This window comes from Perissodus microlepis, chromosome 22 (assembly GCF_051167445.1).
Source record: "Perissodus microlepis isolate ML-2025 ecotype Zambia chromosome 22, ASM5116744v1, whole genome shotgun sequence".
NCBI lineage: Eukaryota > Metazoa > Chordata > Actinopteri > Cichliformes > Cichlidae > Perissodus > Perissodus microlepis.
In genome coordinates this window covers 32,585,185-32,605,292 of record NC_140481.1, presented here as the reverse complement: position 1 = coordinate 32,605,292, position 20,108 = coordinate 32,585,185, and the positions used below count along the sequence as shown (strand labels likewise).

The 20,108-nt window shown below is 44.9% G+C and overlaps 2 protein-coding genes across 3 annotated transcripts in view; one reads left to right on the top strand and one right to left on the bottom strand.

The window, feature by feature from the left end:
- Positions 1-540: 540 nt before the first annotated feature.
- Positions 541-6,713, bottom strand: LOC146363596 (uncharacterized). Its single transcript, XM_084919648.1, has 9 exons — positions 6,625-6,713; positions 6,437-6,532; positions 3,711-6,282; positions 2,794-2,882; positions 2,063-2,650; positions 1,876-1,945; positions 1,293-1,467; positions 983-1,148; positions 541-830 (listed from the first exon to the last, which is right to left on the bottom strand). The coding sequence occupies exons 5-8, from the start codon at positions 2,480-2,482 to the stop codon at positions 983-985; spliced, it is 831 nt and encodes a 276-aa protein (XP_084775774.1). The 5' UTR covers positions 2,483-2,650; positions 2,794-2,882; positions 3,711-6,282; positions 6,437-6,532; positions 6,625-6,713; the 3' UTR covers positions 541-830.
- Positions 6,714-9,646: 2,933 nt separating this feature from the next.
- The window catches only part of atf6b (activating transcription factor 6 beta), an 11,661-nt gene continuing 1,199 nt past the window's right edge, over positions 9,647-20,108 (top strand). The window contains exons 1-15 of one of the 2 annotated variants that reach the window (XM_084919544.1): positions 9,647-9,965; positions 11,734-11,813; positions 13,616-13,697; positions 13,796-13,855; positions 13,937-14,016; positions 14,128-14,335; positions 16,182-16,346; positions 16,679-16,848; positions 17,012-17,191; positions 17,689-17,771; positions 17,858-18,061; positions 18,466-18,573; positions 18,704-18,800; positions 19,609-19,676; positions 19,978-20,077. In XM_084919544.1, coding sequence (XP_084775670.1) covers positions 9,893-9,965; positions 11,734-11,813; positions 13,616-13,697; positions 13,796-13,855; positions 13,937-14,016; positions 14,128-14,335; positions 16,182-16,346; positions 16,679-16,848; positions 17,012-17,191; positions 17,689-17,771; positions 17,858-18,061; positions 18,466-18,573; positions 18,704-18,800; positions 19,609-19,676; positions 19,978-20,077 — 1,758 coding nt within the window. In that variant the 5' untranslated portion in view covers positions 9,647-9,892. Of the gene's footprint in view, positions 9,966-11,733; positions 11,814-13,615; positions 13,698-13,795; positions 13,856-13,936; positions 14,017-14,127; positions 14,336-16,181; positions 16,347-16,678; positions 16,849-17,011; positions 17,192-17,688; positions 17,772-17,857; positions 18,062-18,465; positions 18,574-18,703; positions 18,801-19,605; positions 19,677-19,977; positions 20,078-20,108 lie in introns of both variants that reach the window. The other variant, XM_084919543.1, reaches the window with a different exon arrangement.

The window sequence follows — 20,108 nt, the reverse complement described above, 5'->3', positions numbered from 1 at the left end:
TGCACTGAAACCTGCTCCTCACATACAAGATATTGAATATTCAGGCCCCATCTTATCTTAATGGCCTTGTAGTACCATACTGTTAGACATTTTATTGTATTTTTACATTAACTTACTGGCAACACTATTGCCAGTAAGTTACTGTAATTACTGATCTACAGTATCTTTACTGTTGTGATGTTTTACAGTTCAACCACTTTACTGTAAACATATATTACAGTATAACAGCTTTACTGTAAATGTTGTTTGTGGTAATGCAGCTTTACTGTAAACGTGGTTTACAGTTAGAAAGACTTACCGTGATTACGTTTTATAGTATCACTGTACTGCAAATGTGGTTTATGGTATAACACTGTAATTGTGTACAGTATAATTTGTTTAGACTGTAATTGTGTTTTACAGCATATAAAATAATATTAACATTCATATTCAATATAAGAACATTTACAAAAAACAATATAATTCAATAAAGTAGTCTCAGAATAGTGAATTAAACCAACATTTATTGTTGATAATTTTTTTTTAACAAGAAAAACATTTTTCAACTGAATAAAAACAATGTCAATAACCAAAATAAATAGAAGCGTACATGAAAACTACACAGTCCTTCACCTTTCTGTGTCTGATTTTTTTAAGGAAAACAGTTTTTCATTCCACTAAAAACAGGACAAACCCACCAGCATGAACATTAGATAAGCTATTACAATTGTAAAACAAAAATTATTTACAAAATGTAATAATTATCAGTGGGTCCCAGGAAATAGAATGTGACATGGGATTTAGATTTCCGTTACCAGGATGGTCGGGTTCAGCGTAGTCTTTATCACCACCTGTCAAAGACACATCATCAATATTCATGTTTGCTCAGGTTATTCACTTGTTCACATCTGTCTGAGATCATTCATACTGTTGTATGGATGTGTGTACAGTATGTATATAATTATCAGCTATGTAAAAGATATTATCATCTCTGTATTCTTACCTAGTTGGAAGTCCTCCATTCAAACTCAGAGAGCCGCTGGAGGACGGTGGTGATCCGAGGGCTGATGCTTGTAACCTTCCTCTTTACGACACGACCTGTCTTGCGGCTTGTACCAAGTTTTGCAGGGCATTTTGTTCCCATGTCTGGATTGATCCTCACAAAGAACCTTTTAACGGAAAAAAGGCTGCTTTAATTTCAAAATTAAAACATACATTACAGCAATCACCTATATGTTTCTGCAACTGTAGTCAAGCTATCACATATATTTCATTCTTAAATGGTGTAAGCTTTAATGGTGTAAAGTATTTACCTCTGTATCATCTCCAGTGTGATGGACGCTGACTCCTGATACTCAAGGTTGAAAACGTAGTATGACGCAAAGAAGACAGCAAGGGTGCTGGCAAAGTCATGCATCTGCTCAGGCTCATAAAATACCTTGCCCTCCAAACTGATCATCCAGCGGCTTGCAGACATGAAATTATTCCCTAAAAACAGACAAGAGTCCAATAAGACAATGTGCTCACCCTTACAAATAAGGTTTCCACAAGAATGCTGGCTAGCAGGCCTCACACTGTACAAAAATAGAATCCACACGGTTTGCTGCTATTTCTCTTATTATTTATTATGTAATGAAAATTATGATCAATTACAGGAAAAAACTGCCTAATGTTTTGGCATTTTGGCCTGTGCTGAAATGTTAGGCTGTTTTTTCCTGTTGGTCATTGTGTATAATAAATAATAAGAGAAACAGCAGCAAACTGTGTGTATTCTATTTTTATACAATATAAAACAGACAAACCCCTGTTACGTAAGTTGTTGTGGGTACAAATACCACAATAATTACATAGATTTTTTACAAAAATATTACAAGAGGATTGAAACTATTTACTTACCAAGCGCTATTACCCTTGGTGTGATGGGTAAGGTCATCTCTCTCTCAACAGACATCTTGGTGGAAAAAGCCTTTAAAACACAAAAGGAACTGATTTGAATGATGATACCCAAAATCATTGAAATATTTTTCCTTTGTTTATGTTGACAGTATTGAGAGTGCATGTGTAAAATTTTAAATATAATTACGTCAGCCAAGATGAAGATTGAGTCCTCTTTTTCTTGGAAGTACTTCATCAGAAGAAGGATGGCTGCTGTGGCGATCTGGTTGTGGTTCAGCTTTGCACTGTCGCACTCACGTAGCAGATGTTCAATCTCCTTGTTCCACTGAAGTCTCTGGCTTTGAAAGAAGTTCAAAATTCTCCTTCCTTTCGTAAGAAGGGCTTCACTGAGACGTGTCTCTACCTCAATATCTGTGAGTGTGTGGAAGTGAGTGCAGAGGCCTCTTTTAGTAAAAAGAAATGGCCAATGCTCTTGAACCTCACATAAGGTGGGGGCAGGCCAAGAATTAAGCATGTGCCTCTGGTAAATATAAGTCAAAGACATATAAGTATTTACATCTGTTGTTTCAATTGCTTGAGGACCTGCTGATCTGAAGACAGTTGACATAGTCTGTCTTTTTGTCTCCAAAGTTTCAGTCGTTTCTCCTTCTGGTAGGGTTGTGGGTTGCCAGTTGATGCAACCATAGCTATCAAGTTCAGATCTCCCCCTTTTGATGGCAACATCACCCTCATTGTTTTCCCTGGTAGACCTTTTCCTTGGCTTTTTAAATGGAACCTATGAAACAATAAACCACAGTTGAGATTAGAGCAGGCTAACCTGCATGAGAAACTTCAAAACTGGGTTAGATTGTTTTAGCAGTCTTTAAATTTCCAAAAAAATGTTGTCTACCTTTATTCTCACTAAATATGTCTTTTTACCTGCTGTTTTGTCTTGTCTCTCAAAGAACTCAGGCTACATCACACTGTCAGCGCGACCAGCAAGGGCAGGAGGACAGCAATGCACCACACTGGGCGGGAAAAGACAGAGAGACAATTGTTAATTTAATGTTGCATTTATTTAACCCTTGAAAAATATATTTACATAAGTAAATAAAAGAAAAAAAACACACAACCCATCTTTTCCAGAATAATTCAACTAATTGCTCTTTTGACCAACCTAACACAGACGTTACATGGTTTTCCTATGAAAAAGACCCTGGAAGACGTTGTATTAAAGGAAAAAAAACATGCTCTCCCCTTCCCACTTAAAAAAATAATAAATATTAAACTTAGGTTGGAGTTCCTCGCGCCACCAACCTAATGTTATATTAACTTTTTAATGTTGTGTACTGCAGCTCACACAAAATTAAATAAGGCAGGCTAACCTACATGAGCAAGCTCAAAACTGGATACGATTGTTTTAGCAGTCTCTAAATTTCCAAAAAAAAAGTTGTCTTTCTTTATTCTCATTAAATGTGTATTTTTACCTGCTGCTTTGTCTTGTCTTTCAAAGAGCTGAAGCTAAATGTCCCACTGTTAGCGTGGCCAGCTTCTCAATAGTCATAGAACAGAAGCGCAGGAGGACAATGCACCACACTCGGCGGGAAAAAGACAAAGACTGTCGTTGCGCCTGTGTTCCTCGCCCCTCCCCGTGGAAAATATATATCTAAATATATATTTAAATAAGAAAAGAAAAAAAACACACACAACCTATTTTTTCCAGAATAATTCAGCTAATGTGCTATTTCGACCAAGCTAACACCGATTTTAAGCCCCCCCCTCCCCCACACAAAAAATATATATGCTCTTAAAAATTAATAAACGAGTATGTTAGGTAGGAGAGTCCTTTGCATTACCTTATGACGTCCCGTTTGCAGTTTCCACACAGAGGTCCAACAATAACAAGGTGCAAAATCTTTTGTCCTCTCGAGCATATCGTAAGGAAGAGTTAACAAAGTTGGCCTGTCTTTCCTCTCCTGTCAATCACTGGATCACAGGTCATGTCAGTCAGGATATGGAGTGGTGGTTGGTAGAGGTAGGTGGGTGGGCGGGGCCAGCATGCATTCAGTGTGTGTTTCACTAAGTTGGGTTGACTAGTTCCCAGAAGAGTTCTGTACATGTTGCACGTTCAGTAAATGAGCAATTCAGTTACTGCTCGACTGAGAAGCCTCCGCCAAATTATTACAATATTCTCCACTGACTGAAGTTCGCCTTTCTGCGTCTTTTTTAAATAACTTTATTCACTACTTGTCACAAGTACAAAATTACACAAAAACAGACAGCAGCAACAACCTAAGTGAAATCCAACAACAGCATAGTGGCAAGTAAAAAAATTAACAAAAGGAAGTGTGAATCTTGTTCAGGGTTAATCAGAGATAAGTGATGGAGATGCAGCAATGTGAATTCTGCTTTTTTTATTTGTAGTTAACCTTATAGTCTTTACATATGAATGGAAGTCAATTAAGAAAACACAGAATTTTGGGAGAGATTTGGAGAACCTTGCTTTATAAAATTTCCCTACAAGGAGGCCTTTCTGCATTCTTTTCCCTCTCCCCAGGAGCAGCTGTCACTTGAATTGATCTCTATGGCAACGCAGTGGCAAGCACACATTTGCAGCAGCTGTGCATGTGCATACAACTGCATGCAGCAGATTAGATGATCAGAATTCTTGAACCTTTCACACAGGCAAGTCCCCTAAAAAGTCAAAACCATAATACTTTCACTGGTATCATACTGACAAATGGCATAGGTTGGAGGAAAATCTGGAAATGGTTGGCAGTGAAAGAGTTAAAATGTAATGCACTATTGCAACCAACCACTGAAAGAGTAAAAATACACAAACAGTATGATGAACCATTCAAATCACATAATACAGTAGCACTACTGCTAATGTGTTAACGGTAGGTATAACTACTACCGCAATTTTAAAAAATACAGTAAGTAAATGTAAATAACCTTAATATACCCATAATGCAAAGCAAATTACAGTAATTAACTGTAGAAATGTTTTCAGGTAAGTTACTGGGCATTTTGTGGTATTTTACTGTGAAAAATACAGCAAAGGTTAACAGTGATCAGCACTTTGCTCTCAAAACATATAGCTGTAGGCTGCTGGGGGATTCCCATGATGCACTGGGAGTTTATTGTTCAGTCACTATGTATTTATAGACCTCTCTGCATTAGTTATTTTTAATCTGTGGCAGTCTTCACAGCGTGTCTTTGTCCTGTCTTCCTCCTCTCGGCCCCACCCGGTCGTGGCAGATGGGTTTCTCTGTATTATTGTAGTCTTTATCTTACCATACAGAGCATGTTGAGGTGCCTGCTCTTGTGATTTGTCGCTACATATAAATGAAATTGAGTAGAATTTGTCTAACAGCAGGAAAGCAGCACAGCATGGCTGTGAAAGCAGGGTTACGTCTATGAGACAGCACCGTAATATTTTGCCACTAAAATCAATAATTATTGTAACAAATAATTGGAATCAAATATTGATGAAAATAATTGTGATGATTAATTTGGTCATAGTGATGAAGTCCAAATTACAAGGCTGCCGGTCCAGACAGTGTAGCTGAATGTGAAAAGGAAGCATGGCATCATCTACACCTGTCTGAGTCACACATCCCCACTCAGCCCTTGTGGAAGAAGTGTCGAAAAGGTGGAGCTGAAAAGCTGAGAGAGAGGAAAGCATGAACAGAAACTAAAAATAGATGCAGCTGCTGCATCGTGAACATTAGTACCACCAACAACTAACCAACCAGCCTCAGGGTTCTGGACTTGGGGTGAAACCCACCATGCATGGTCAAGAGCTTCCTGGTCTTGATGTCAGTGGCTTCTATCTCCTTCTTTGGGCAGCTTATTATCCCAGCAGGGTACCTCATCACATCAGGGCAGGTGTTGATAGCCCGCGTCTTGTTCTTATCGTTCAGCTGACTCCTCAGGACTTGCCTGACCCTCTGCAGGTACTTGGTGGTTGCGGTTTTTCTAGCGACCTTTCCATGACTCCCATTTGCCTGCGGGATTCCTGGATACTCGTAACTGTCCTCAGTGTCTGTAATGTTGCCTTCTGACAGTTCAATGCCCTCAGTTCTGGCTACCTTCCCTCTCTTTGTTACCATCCGACTACACTTCTCCAGCCTGAATGACATCCCGATGTCATTGCAGTGAATCGATGTCTCGTTCACTCTCGACATACAGCTTGATGTCATCCATGTACAGGAGGTGGCTGACAACTGATCCATTTAGTAGTGAGTGACGACAGATGCTGAAGAATCTGTCGTCACTCTGATGTTCAGACTGGCTGTTTGCTGTGTGACTGGATGACGATGAACTGATCCCAGTTCAGTTTGTACGGCTCTTGTTTCTGTGTGATGGAGGATCACGGGCCGCTTTCTGCTCCTCTGTCTCTCTTCTGTTTCTCTATCCGTCGAGCTGCAAGAGACAGAAATGAATATAATGATGTTGGATGATCACAAAGCGCCTTAGAAAACCAACAAACATCTGCACTAAAGCTGAATCATGTTACACTTCAGTGAGTCTGAAAACAGTCATGATGAGAGCACAGAGGCTCTTTGAGCTCGTCCACCTTTCCTCCAGGTAACAGCAGTGATGCTGATCATGATGATGAAGCAGAGCAGTCCAATCAGTGTACGGACAGTCATGTGACACAGGTGATCAGCAGCTGGAGGACAAAGAAACATCTGGAATCAGAGCCTCATCCACCACACCAGGATTTGTCTGCTGGAGCTGTCAGTGGTTTCATTCTTATCATACCTGCGTTTTCCTCTGCTGGTGGTGGCAGTTCTGTTGTTGTTGTTACCATTGTTGCCACTGTTGCTGTCCATTCAGTTGGGGTGGTGGAGGTGGAGGTGGTGGAGGTGCCTTTTTCCTTCCAGCTACACAGTTTGTCAGGAGGCAGAAACAGCAGTTTGAGGTATCAAAGTGTTTTTGAATGACCGTGGAATCAGGAGATAACAGCAGTGATGTCACAACATGAATTGTGTGATGTGCAACAAAAACATCTGGTATCACAACTGAATAGTAAAGTCCACCTTCCCCCACTCGCCCCCAGCCATTCTTTGCACGTGTTAGTTTCTTTGTTTCCACTTCCTGTTTTATTTCGCTCGCTGCTTTTCTCTGCCATCTCGTGTATTTCCCTTTTTTGCCTCATGTTGAAGGATGTCTTATTTCCTAAAATGAATGAGGAGGAGCTACATCCAAGGATACATAGGTCTATCCTGTCAGAGATGCACAGCTGGAATATACAAACCACAACAAGGACTCTTTCCCCCTTCTCATTTTATAATTACACGTCCTCAATAAAAGGGTTTGATGTTACCTGATGGGATCACGGTCAGCTGTCCCCGAGTCTGAGACGGCAGCTCTCTGAATGTACAGGGACTTGTCTGCAAACACACTGTAATGTCTAAATCGATCATCGTGTTTCGTTTTTCCAGGAACCGTAAGCTGTAAGTACACCGACCCGCCTTCCAGCACTCTCTCTGCTCCACGTCACTTTGCCCCTTACAGAGCGACGGCAGCTCAGAATGACCTGCTGATTCTCCTGAACGGCTTCATGGATGAAACCTGCAAACACAGAATTCGTAATAAGACTTTGATCATTTACCTGTCCGATGCAGTGAGAGGACATAGAGTCCGCCAGTACAAACCAAGAGCTCACAGTTTAACACAGACCGTCATGAAAACAATGAAACATGGAGCAGATTAAACTGTTTGGCTTCAGTAAATGTGCAAAGTTCTTACCTTTAGTGACATTAGAGCCAAGAATGAAGACAAAAAGACTGCAGATGATGTTCACCTTCATGTCAGGATGGACGGAAATGATTCACAAAAGGCCGACAACAGGAACTCTGTGGTCACATATGTAGGTCTCTGGTGTGAGCTCTTTTTATACATAGCATCTAAACCACAAGAAAACACAGTGTGCAGTGTTGGTGTGACACTAAAGGTGGACACACACATATGTACGATTGTTTCTGTTGGTGTCACAGATCTCGGGGTTGGACACTATCCTGATTCTTTGACTGAGTCTAGTTTTCCAGCAATTAACTGAAGAAACGCAAAGATTTCTACTCAACAAAGTGAAACAGAAAACCAAGTCACGTGACTCTGCATCCAGGTGCTTATTATGAATCATAACCTTACCAACTTTAATCTCAGTGATCAACAGGACGTACTCGTATAAGCTGCATGTGTAGAATCATTTTAGTCCAAGTAGAGTTTTGAAACCTTGTTCCACTATGGAAGCATCTACCACCATGTTTTCAGACTCTTAAATTTAAGATTCTTTGAACATAATAATGGATACATCATTTCTGCTGCACCAGATTTCACTCATGTGACTGTCAGTCATTCGCACGTTTAAAGGTTTCAATAGTCAGAGCTGTCCAGGTGTTACTGACTCAACTTAAGGTTTTAAGAAGTATTTCAGAGGACACACTGGACTGGAAGGTATTAGCACCTATCATAGGTTCACCAAAAGCTTACAAAAACAATAAACTTCATTGGTTATTTATTCATTATTCATCTTCTGTCATTTAGCCTCAGAACATACAGAGAACAAACATTTTTTTATTACTTTGATGAGTAAAGCTGAAAAAAAGCTTCAAAAGAAGATTAAGACTGTATTTCAGGTGTGCTGCTTATGTCACTGATATTGCACAGCTGTGACAGTCAGGCTGAACCTGATGTCATTCTTCTCCTCTGCAGCTGTGAAATAGAGCGTGCGCGTTCATTTGCTCTCAGAAAACCACATGAGCTCACTCACCACAGACCTTCAGTGCACAGCACAGGTTAGACCGCTGGGTTAGTTTAGTGCGACAACAAAACCAGGTGCATGTGTTTGGTCTGTGCTGTCACACTGACCTTGGTCCTGTGAAAGTCTCTGTGTTTAGTCCCATTTTCACCTTGAAACAGTCCCTTACAGGAAAATCCAGGAACAGACGGCAAAAACATGTTTTTGAAATTCCTGTTTGTCTGCAGCAGATCACAGCACACCTGTGATCACCTGACATGTCTGCTCACACACCATTTTATTTTACAGCTGGAAACTTTTATTTATTTTTATTAACGCTCCGAGTGCGTCACTAGGAGGCGCTGTGCTCCACCTTCCACATAAAAGCCACAGCAGTACACCGGAAAGCAGCTGCAGCTCTCTGAGTTCCTCATTAAAACTTCCCCCTGCAGCGCGCAGCACCTGCGCCATCCTCAGGTGTGCTCCCCGTGATTAATAAAAACAGAACCCTCGTGAGGGGCTGCAAGCTGCCGCTTTCGCTTTGTCCCCACTCACGCTGCACTGTTATGTAACGACTCCCACGCTTCATCCCCAAAACTAAAAATGAGAGCCCCATGCCAGCCCCGCGGTAGCATCGTTTACTACCACGCGGGTTGTTTTGTTTATGTGTGCACACCGGCTTCTTAAATTCGTCCACAAACTGGACATAACGTAGAAATCGCATTTCTCTGCCTGGATCCACGTGAGTTCACCAAAACTGTTTTTCTACTTCTAACCCGTGATTGGCTCCCCTTGCCTGTCAAACCCTGACATTCCTAGCGTTCACTGGCTTGCTACACATGTCAATCAAAATACGACCATTCGATTGGACCGAATCACCTTTAAAGCCCTTCCTCACTTGTTCTTCTCAACGACAGGCTCCCTGGCAACCCAATAGTCGTCTCTGAATCCTCCTATTGGCCCAATACTTAGTCAATCACACATCCCTGTGCTGTGATTGGCTTCTCTAGCAGACGTGGGCGGTAGCTCTGCCCAAAAGAAGCGTTTCCTTGTGCTGTCATATGCGACGTAAAAGGGAAGGACCTACAGTTCAAGCGGATACAGAAAGTTGACATAAATAAGGAAATTTAGAGCAAATATATATTTGATTAGTTTGAATTATAAATGATATCTTTACATCACACCGCCCAGCTATCTTGATGCGGACGCTGGAGGCGGTAATCTGTTTGTTTGTTTAGCTAGCTGCTATCGAGCCTCCTGCTCTTCAAACACACCGCCTGCGGGGCGATGAGTACGGATCTGTTGTCGGATTTGGACAGCCGCTTCTTCGCGGATAACCTGCTGACGAGCGAAGACTGGGGTGAGGCAGCATTTTGAAGCATTAAGGTTAAGGCTGAAGCATTCAGAGGAGGCTGACTTGATAGCGGGGGTGTGGATGCATGGAGAAGGCGAGGCGACGCAAACGGGGTCGTCGGAGCGTCTTCAGCGCTCATTGTTCCCACCGTGACATCTGTGTTCACGACAAAACTGGTCAAATATATTCGGATGTGATTATTTTTGGGTTGTGTTAGAGCGCACGCGACTGCAGGGCTGTACTGTGCACGCGCTTCCTCCTTCAGCCTGCTCACCCGGACGCGCCGGTGTGTGTTCAACACGTTGGCTGGAAACGTGAGCTCGCTTTAATTTAACCGCACACTTCGCCCTCTGCGTGTTGTTCCCCCATTTTCCGCTAAAAACCCCGCATTAAACCGCGTACTGTTGACATGTTTCAGGGCAAAGCTCGAGCCGCGGTCAGGGGGAGGAAGAGGGCTGTCACGACTGTCGTGATCAGCGCACGCTGTTATCGCGATATCTGCTGGAAACTGGTTAAAAAAACCTCATCAGCCTCCTCTTATCTCCAGCTTCACAATAACCCCGAGAAAGGTGGTGTAGGCAGGTGGATGCAGGTGGAGGATGTGCTGTCCTGAGTTCCCTTTGTTAGAATAACAACATGTCATAGATATCCAGATAGAACAGCCGTGCTGTAGATGTAGCTCTCTCTGTTATGTTAACATTTTTAAATAAAAAAACACGTTTCCAGGATTTACCTGCCTGTTAAACAGTGAAGTAGGTTTACAGGTTTACAACCCGTTTTATTGTAGCTGTTAGACCAAAGAATTTATAGCGCCCTGCCGCTGGCCTCCTGCAGTAAATACAGTTTCATCTAATCTCAGGTGAGATTAGATGAAACTTTAATGATCCCCCTGAGAGAAGTGGGTCAGAGCAGCAGCAGGAAGAGTGAATACACCTGAGAACAAGAGACGCTTATAAAGGACAATAACGTGTAAAACACAGCTATTTCTGACCAAAGTGCATGCATGCTGTATGTATGCACAGCACAGGCGCACAGGAGGCGGAGTCATCAAATATAAACTTCTGTGTGTAAAAAGTTTAGTTTTTTTATTTTGTTGGTAAGAGAAACTCTGCTATTATTATCCACAGATCAGTGTGTATTTATCAGCTTCTAGAAAATAAAATGGTATCAGCATCTGTAACAGCTGAAACATGACAAAACAATAAGATGAGACATGAGAAACACCATTCAGCCATGCTGTGTGTTAATGGTGTATAGTTTGTCCACAAGGGGGCACTCTGCAGCTTCCTCGTTGATAACAGCTATCAGAACATTTAATCTTTTTTAATCACAAAAATATCCTGTATCAGTCAGTAAATCATTTTAAAATCTGTGATCGTAGCGTCTCTGAGCTCGAGTTCTGAGCATCTTACATGGGATACTCGAATACTTTACGCCATCTCCGGCTGAGCTGATGGACTCATTTCTAGTCCTGTCCATCTGCTCACACTTCAGCTCCGCCTCCCGTCTCCAAACCATCACAGCAGGTCTCACCTCCATCTTTAAACCTGCTGCTGTCCTTCTGTCACAAATCTTGTGCAGAGATCTGGAGGATTCATAAAAAGTAAAGGTCACATGCAGATTTTTACAGTGCTGCTCTGACAGCATGTGGCTTCAAACTCCAGAGGTGTGAGGAAAGCATGATGGGAGAAGCAGAGTTGACACCATCGCGGTGTGTGCGTGGTTGAAGCTGGTTTTGTTTTCTCTCATGTATGTGGACTCGTGTCCCCTGCAGATGCCTGCCTGTTCCAGTGTGAGAGCATGGAGGAGGGCGAGGACGGGGACTTCGGCCGAGGCTTGAAATACGACGCATCGGTACGTTCAACACACAAAGCTCACGCTCTGCTTTCTGTGCACGCCTCACATTGAACCCGACACCCTGCGACCAGCACTTTCACACAGTGATGAAATCCAGTGTGTAGCTCTGCTGCTACACTTACAGCTAATCCTAGATCATCAGCACTGTCAAATGATGTAAAACCAAAGTGTTCAGCCGCAACATTAAAACCACCTGCCTGATATTGAGCAGTGAAGACGGCTGTGAGCCTGCAGGGCTGTGTGGGCTCTGCGACCTGGGCTGCTGTGACTCGCTGGGCACATTTGCGTAGCCTCACAGAGCTGTGAGCTCATTATTTGACTGTCTGATATTTATGAAAATGACGACGCTGAGCCCAGCGATCGCTGCCTGATTGGGTCTTTCGAGTCACTGCACTGCTTCCCTGATTCGTCACTCCACTATCACATGACCCGTTTCCAGAGGAAAACAAACACATCCTGGATAGCAGCAGATCAACATGTACAAGAATAAACGGACAAATAATTTCTGAAGTAGGGATCATTTGAGTTTTAACAGATAAATTGATTTTGCTCAAATACAGCAGCTTTGCATGAGTGACAGTTTAAAATAAGCCTTCTTATACTTCCACTGGACCTCACTGCAGCTGCTCAGTTCATAATCTGTCTGAAATGAACAGTTTGAGTTTGCCCCACAAACAGGTTTGAAGAGCAGGGGCGTGGTTTCTGTGGCCGAGACCTCCATATAAGGAATATTTCCCCTCTGTGGCTTCAGATGCATCAAGAGTGGGAAACAGCTGAGACGACTTCTAGACATGTTTAATATCTACATCACCCATCGTAGCTGCACAGTCAGGAAGACAAAGAAAAGCAGAAGACGCTTTTTTTAACACCAGAATCTTAGTTTGCTTTGTTTGTTTGTTTGTTTTTTAAATAGAAAAAAACAAAACTTTCAAAGTAAAAGTTTGTTTTTCTGGATTTTGGTTCTTCAGATTAAAAGTCTCTGAAACAAACTGACACATGCCTGTTTTGGTTAGCAGGCTGCTGTGAATGCAGTGTTTGCTAGTTTAGCTGTGAGCTTAAAGTGCTGCAGATGGTGATTAATAAATGTTATGACTGTAACGATCAGCGGTGACGTGGCGTGTGTTGCGGAGCTGCTTCCTGGTTGAAGCTGCAGGTTCAGCAGGATGTTTCCTGGTGTTTTGTTATCTGTGATCTGCAGGACGTGACCGACAAGTTTACTGAAGCGCAAACAGTTTCTGCAAACGTCCCACCTTAAAATAACGATGGAAATATTTGGCGCGCTGCTTTGGCCCTCAATGAGGAGAAATGTTTGTTTCATGTTTATCACCTGCTTCCTGTGACCTTTGACCTGAATCCAGCAGTTTCCACATCACAGCTCCTGATGCTTCATGCTTCAGCAGATTTACGTCCTCAGAAACTCAAGTTTTTGTCTGAGTTGTTGTAGCTGCAGATCACAGCTCCGCCCACTTTGCTGCTTTGGTGACAGCGGTGTGATAATGAGACGCACACACACTCTCGTTTTGGTATCTTAGTGAGGACATCTAATTGACATAGGCGTTCCCTATCTGCTAACCGTTAAATATGAATGCCTAACCCAACTGTGACCCTGACACTAACCCCACATTTTAAGTCTCAAACATGCAAACTCGTGAAGACGGGCACTTTTGGGCTGTTGGTCCCCACAAAGATATCTAAACAGGCGCACGCACACACACAGTTGCTGGGTCTGATTGTTTACTGTCTTTGCTCTCTCCCTCTCTCTCTCCCTCTCTCTCTCCCTCTCTCTCTCGTTCTGCCAGTTCGACAATGACCTCGTGCTCACCCTCGATCCTGACAACCCTACGTCGCCCTGGCGACACCTTGACGACAACCTTCTCACAGGTACATGCCGGTCAGCGGACCGTGGCGACCTTAAACCACCACAGTTTAGTGTGAGTTTGATGTAAATGAGCTGTTTCCTGTGTGTGTTTTCTTTGAAGCTGACGCTCCGGCCATTAAAAATGAAATGACAATAACGCAGCCGCTGCCGGTGGAGATGTGTAAGTCCCTGCCGGGTTTCTTTTCACCGGGTTTTGGATCGTTTGTACGTTTCCTGTGGTTTCACTGTTTGTCGTGTGCAGTGTTTCAGGTGAAAGCAGAGCCTCCCTCGCCCCCGTCCTCGCTCGAGTCCGAGTGCTCGGCCTCTCCACCTGACCCACAGGTGTGTTTCAGTTCACGGGGGAGTCAGTGGGTATATTAAAGAAAGCTAATGAACACAGACGGGTTTGTTATGGCGGTTAAAAAGATGTCCTCGTTTCTCTCTCCTGCTCAGATCACCGTTAAAGGCGAAAATCCTCCGACTCCTCCCTACATGTACGGAGACGTGCTGTCGCCTCCTCTAGGGTCCATGGAGGTTACCGTAGCAACAACAGCACCCCCAACACAGACCCAGATTGCTGCGGTGACACAGACGCAGCTCCAGGCGCCGCTGACGACACCGATCCCGGCGGTCATCGGCGGGTTACAGACGCAGGCTACAGGTACGACCGCTCGCCCGCTTATCCACTGAAAGCAGCCAATGGGAAAGCTGGGTGTGGTTTGGTTGCTTTGGTGATTGGTGCACGAGCGCAAGTTTTGCAGGTGTGGCTACAGAGGACCAGTGTTAGCTTAATGAGCAGCTTCCGTGGCTGGGAGTCATTCTCCACGTCAGGAAGCATCAGAAACATCAGGCCTGCTTCTCCAGCTTCGTGTAATCAAATGTAACCTTTGTCCAACAATCAGACCAAAACAAGAAGAACGTCTCGGAGGCGCCTGGTTAGCTGCTGTGATGCTGAGGTCAGACTTTAGCCTTTTGACACAGTGGTGGACAATCTGAAGCTCAAAGTCTGATTCAGGGTTTTCAGTTTAATGAGCTGTGATCAGCTGATGGCCATGGAGTGATGTAACAGCGATGCGTTCAGAGTTCATCAACCTGCAGACTGATGACAAGCTGCTGATTCAAGCCTGATGTTCAGTAATGACAAATAACCAGCAGACAGAAAGCGTCACTGCAGGGAGGCCGTTAGGTGTGTGTGTGTGTGTGTGTGTGTGCGTGCACTGATACACACTTATAGGGGAGGTCGGGTCTCTCGGGGAAATGTAAGTTTTTGTTTTGCATAACTGCACTTTAAACATAAAAGTTATTTTTCGGCAGGCGACGTCATACGAGCTGCAAAAATGAGCGAATGTCTGTGTGCAGATTGTATTCTGCTTGGTGGTGTTTGTTCGTGGCCGCTGCACACGTCGCTGCACACGTCGCTCCACACGTCGGTCTAAAAACAGGATGTTCCCGTCCTGGTTAACTTTGGCTCTGAGCTGCACTTCAGTGTGAAGCAGCTGTGGACGAGTCAGCGAGCACAGCACCGGCCCTTTGTGTGAGAGGTGAAAGAGTTCAGGTGTCTGAGTTCTGCCTCAGTGGCTCTCTGCTGTTTCCAGGTGTAGAAATGTGCCAGGTGTAAGCCTGCTCAGAGAGCCTGTGTGAATAAGGCAGCAGCTGAAAGCAGCTTTTATCTGAACTGTTGGGAAAACGGAGCGTCGGCGGGTCGGTCGAGCTTTCATGTTTGGGCTCTGCCTGAAGGGAAAGCTCTCAGTTTACTGGGCGACTGTGGAGGTGGAGCCTGAGCATAATAGGTCAGTCCCAACAGACATGAATGTCTCATCTGCTGCAACCTGATCCTGGTTAGAAGGCAGAGAAAAGGCGAGTGTATCATCATCATCATCATCACCAGGATCACCACAGCGACTCACTCTGAGGCGCGCCGCTCACCTTAAAGTGTCTTTAATGAACATCAGAGGGTTTGGATTATAAATCCTGGCAGTGATGGCTGTATGAAAGCACACGCTGGTGTCACGTTAGCTTACCTCTGTATACGTGTATGCGCTCTGTCAGCAGGATGTGGAGGAGTTTAAATCCTGCTCGGGGTCAGACACGTCGGGTAACCATGACAGCGAGAGGACATCACTGAGTGAAATATGTTTCCAGCAGTTTCTGAGTGATTGAACTCAAACTGCTGTGTTTAGCTTCTAAAATCAAGTTTGTCATTAAAAGTTTGGAGCATTTCCTGCTCTGTTGTCGGCGGCACGCCTGCAGCGCTGCAGCGCCTCCACACTGGTTGTTCTGTGCGAGCATGCAAACGACGCATGCTAACAAACCTGTTTGTGTACTTTGGATTAACTGCAGCGTGCGCGCTCCGTCCTGTTTGCATGCTGAGCCTTAGCGTCGGGTTTCACTCACGCTGTCGTTTAACAGAAGAGCCGCGAGGTTCCAGTCTGACCTGTGAGCGCCGCTGCGGCCTCTGTTAAAGGGCGCCGTTTTAACCTCTGACGCCGCCTCTTTGTCTCCTTCAGTCTTGCCGAGCTCGGCCACGTTAAAGGCCAACACCATCCTGAGCACCAAACCCCCCATCCAGCCCCGACCCGTGTGCGTCGCCACCCTCCCCGTCCCCCAGACCGCCACGCCGGCCAAGGCGCTCATACTGCAGGGCCTCCCCTCCATGGACCAGACCAGACCTGGTAACAACATCCTGTTTCTTCCTTTACTAATCCTTCTGTTTATTTCCTTTCCCATCACAGTTTCTTTTATGCATATCTACTTTTATGTTTTATATCTAAATAATTAAATTTATTATTATAAGTTAATATATTATTAATTTATTTCTGCCTTTGCTTTTCGTGGCGTTTCACTTTGTGCAGCTGATTTAATAACGTAGTCGGGGAATGAGTGACGACGGAGGGATGCTGGACAGTCCGACCTTTAACGTTCCTAAACAGTCGTGTGTTCAGTTCTCGTGTGTCGAGGATGCTCTGAGCGGATTCGTCTTCATCTTCTCCTCTTCCTCCTCCAGTCGTCATCTCTCCGTCCGTCTGCCTCGGCTCCACGCCGGCCATCGTCAAAATGGAGCCCGTCTCTCCCAGCATCCCCCAGCACTGCTCCAGCCCCACGGCCCCGCCCACCAGCAAACCCATCGTCCCGGCGACCACGACTTTGCCCGGCAACAGCTCGAACGACATCGATGTGAGTACAGCACTGACGTTACAGCCAGTACCCAGAATTCCTCTCTGAGCCTGTGAACGGATTACATCACACAACTTTCACACGGCTCCTCCTCTTCTTCCTGTCCTCTCTTTTTAACATCCTCCTTCCTGTTTCCCCTCACTGACCACCTCCTCCTCCTCAGATGAAAGTGCTGAAGCGGCAGCAGAGGATGATAAAGAACCGCGAGTCGGCCTGCCAGTCGAGGAAGAAGAAGAAGGAGTACCTGCAGAACCTGGAGGCTCAGCTGAGGGAGGCCCAGCAGGAGAACGAACGGCTCCGCAAGGAGAACCAGGCACTGAGGGAGAGACTGGCAGGGAAGGAGGTGAGACTCCAAGAAACATCACAACACACGAGTGAAAGGTTTTTATAAAGAGTTGCAGCTGATGGAGGATCAGGATTCGAAACTGTGCGTGAACTTAAACTGTAAACGCCGGGAGCAGCAGGACGGCAGCGGACACACCGGTTGGTGGAGTCCTGCGAGCTGGACGTTCTGGTTGTTCGTGTTTTCCCTCTCAGCTCTTCAGCTTCACGCCTTTCCTCAGCCTTGTGATAAGGATCTGATGCGTGGCAGCAGCATCAGAGCGCCAAGCGTGGCGTTCAGCGTAATGTCGCTTAACCTGCTGCTGAGTGAAGAACGTTCTGTAAGACGCAGTAACGTCTCTGCGTAACGACACTGAATCATCTGCTGAGGGAGCTAAAACCACCAACAGGAAGTAACTGAGACGAAAGGGGAGGAGTCAGACGAATAAGAACAGAGTCAGATGGACCTGCTGCGTCAGCGTTCAGGGTCATTCTCTCATCGTGTTCGTGTCATTTCAGGGCGCCGAATCGGCGAGTAACAAGAGAGCCGTGTGCGTCATGGTCGTCCTCCTCTTCATGACCTTCAGCTTCGGACCCGTCAGGTATCGTTTGCGACTCGTCGTGAAAATATTTGTCGCCGCAGATGTCGGCGCCGCTTTTGATCAGCACGTTCTGTTCTGCATCACAGCATCACAGACAGGAAGCTGGCGACGGGTCTGCACGAAGACGTGGTGTCGTTTACAGGACGGCGGCTGCTGGAGATCGAACAGCGCCAGCAGGCGGCGCCGTCTACCAACAAGGTGGAGGACAAGACGGAGACGGAGGAGGACGGAGGAGACGAGCGATGGAAGAGAGCGGAGGAGAAATACGCCGCGGAGTCGTATCAGTTCAGGTGAGAGGAAGCTGATGTCGGCGTTTTGTGACATCACTGCGACTGTCGGCTTTGAGTGTTTGTGCTGCGAACACGCCGAAGGCTGCCATCACACCACAGGAGCAGCTCTGAATACAGAGCGCTTCAGCAGAGGCGGAGCTTTATCACACAGAGAGGGGTCAAACACCCAGCCGCCCGCCACAGCAGCACCCACACACACACACACTGATACACCCGTGGGTGTGTGTGAAAGTGTCCACGCTGTCACAGTTATCAGCTGACAGACACGTTTAACAGAAGCTCGCCTGCAACAGACCGTTTCTCCACACTGAAACAAACGTGTGTGTGTGTGTGTGTGTGTGTGTGTGTGTGTGTGTGTGTGTGTGTGTGTGTGTGTGTGTGTGTGTGTGTGTGTGTGTGTGCAGAAACCTGAGCGACGTGTTCAGTGATGTGAAGGACCTGGTTCTGCAGGACATCGACCGTTACTTCACCTCCTCGGACTGCCGGCAGTTCAACCGCTCCGAGTCTCTCAGGTGAGTCTGACTGTGTTAGGATCTCCACGCTCACGCTGTGACTCACGCTGTGACTCACGCTGATGTGAGGAGCTGCAGCTGTATTTAAACCTTCCTGCTTCTGTTTCTTTGCTTCTTCTGAATTTTGCAGGCTGGCGGACGAGCTGAGAGGATGGGTCCATCGACACCAGATCGATCGCAAGAAGTCCGGAAAGCCGAAGATGGCCAAGAAGGCCAAAGTCGCCCAGGTGAGGAGTCGTCTTCATCTCCCAAAGTTTTAATCCTTTAACCCTTTAAGACCAGAGCTTATATTATATTTTTACATGCTGTGGAGCCATTTTTGGGAGCATTTCAAGTTGCTATACATCAATACAACCATTATAGCCCAGATTTTAATAATATGTCTGCATTAAGTGCATAGTAATTACATAAATTGCAAAAAAGTGCAATAAACTACAAAAAAATTGAAAATTGTTTTTGTTTTTTTAACATATATTTCTAGTTAGAGAAATTTAAGAGGCTTATCCCTCAAAACTGTAAATACAAAAAAGTTGCACAAAATAGTTTCCCACCACAGGAAATTTATTTTGAGTGTCTTCATAGTTTTATTTTTGAAAGACACCAATTTTTATATACTGCAGGAAAAACGAAAATAAATATTATAGTGCAAATTTGCAAAAAAAACCAGCATGTGCATCAAAATAAACTATTTCCAGCAGTGCAATATGAGATCTAAGCATCCCAGAAACGACACAGAAAGTCATAAAGTCAAACATAACTTTTAAAAACACCAGTATAGGCTCATAACCTAGGACATGTGACCTAGGACAAGCTGATGGCATAAGATGTAAGTACAACTCCTCCGGTTTCATATGCAGAAAAAATTATTGCGCTAGCTCACGTGGTTGCAGAGCTACCGGGATTTAAAAATAGTTATGCAAAACGGAGCGTGCTGCTCCGACCGGCTTTAAAGGGTTAATGGAGAACAGTAGTTGGTCTTCAGCTCACTGGGATCTGTGGTTTGTGTCACTTTGCTCTCGTCTCGTTCTGCAGCAGAAAGCTCAGCAGAGGAAAACCAACTTCTCCAGATATCTGCCGATCCAGACTCACCGCTCCATAGAAAGGTACGACGCGCTCTTCATCGCCGAGCGCAGACCTGCTGAGTGTGCAGCAGTCAGCCTCAGCAAGTCAGACAGGAAGTGACATCCATGACCATCATTTAAAGATTCTTTAAAAACATCCAAAACGTAACTCGCTGAATGTTTCTGTGCTGCTGAAACTCAGTTATAAAATATTTGTGCTGATCGTTTAAAAAAACAACTTTTATTATAATGTGAGATCATTTCAGCTGAGAAACATTGTTGCTGTGTTGTTACATTAATGTTGGTTATTGTCCAGCCTGATGATTCTCTTCCTGTGCTGCAGCCAGCTGCAGGTGCTTCCTGGTCCTGAGGTCACCTACAGCGACTTCCTGGACGCCATCGACCGCAGAGAGGACACGTTCTACGTGGTCTCGTTCAGACGGGTATGACTGACACACACACACACACACACAC

Coding starts and splice junctions, on each gene's coding strand:
- LOC146363596 (XM_084919648.1), bottom strand. CDS start 2,482: ATGTCAACTGTCTTCAGATCAGCAGGTCCTCAAGCAATTGAAACAACA. Junction 1,946..2,062: donor CAATCTTCATCTTGGCTGAC/GTAATTATATTT, acceptor TGTGTTTTAAAG/GCTTTTTCCACCAAGATGTC. Junction 1,468..1,875: donor ACCAAGGGTAATAGCGCTTG/GTAAGTAAATAG, acceptor GTCTGTTTTTAG/GGAATAATTTCATGTCTGCA.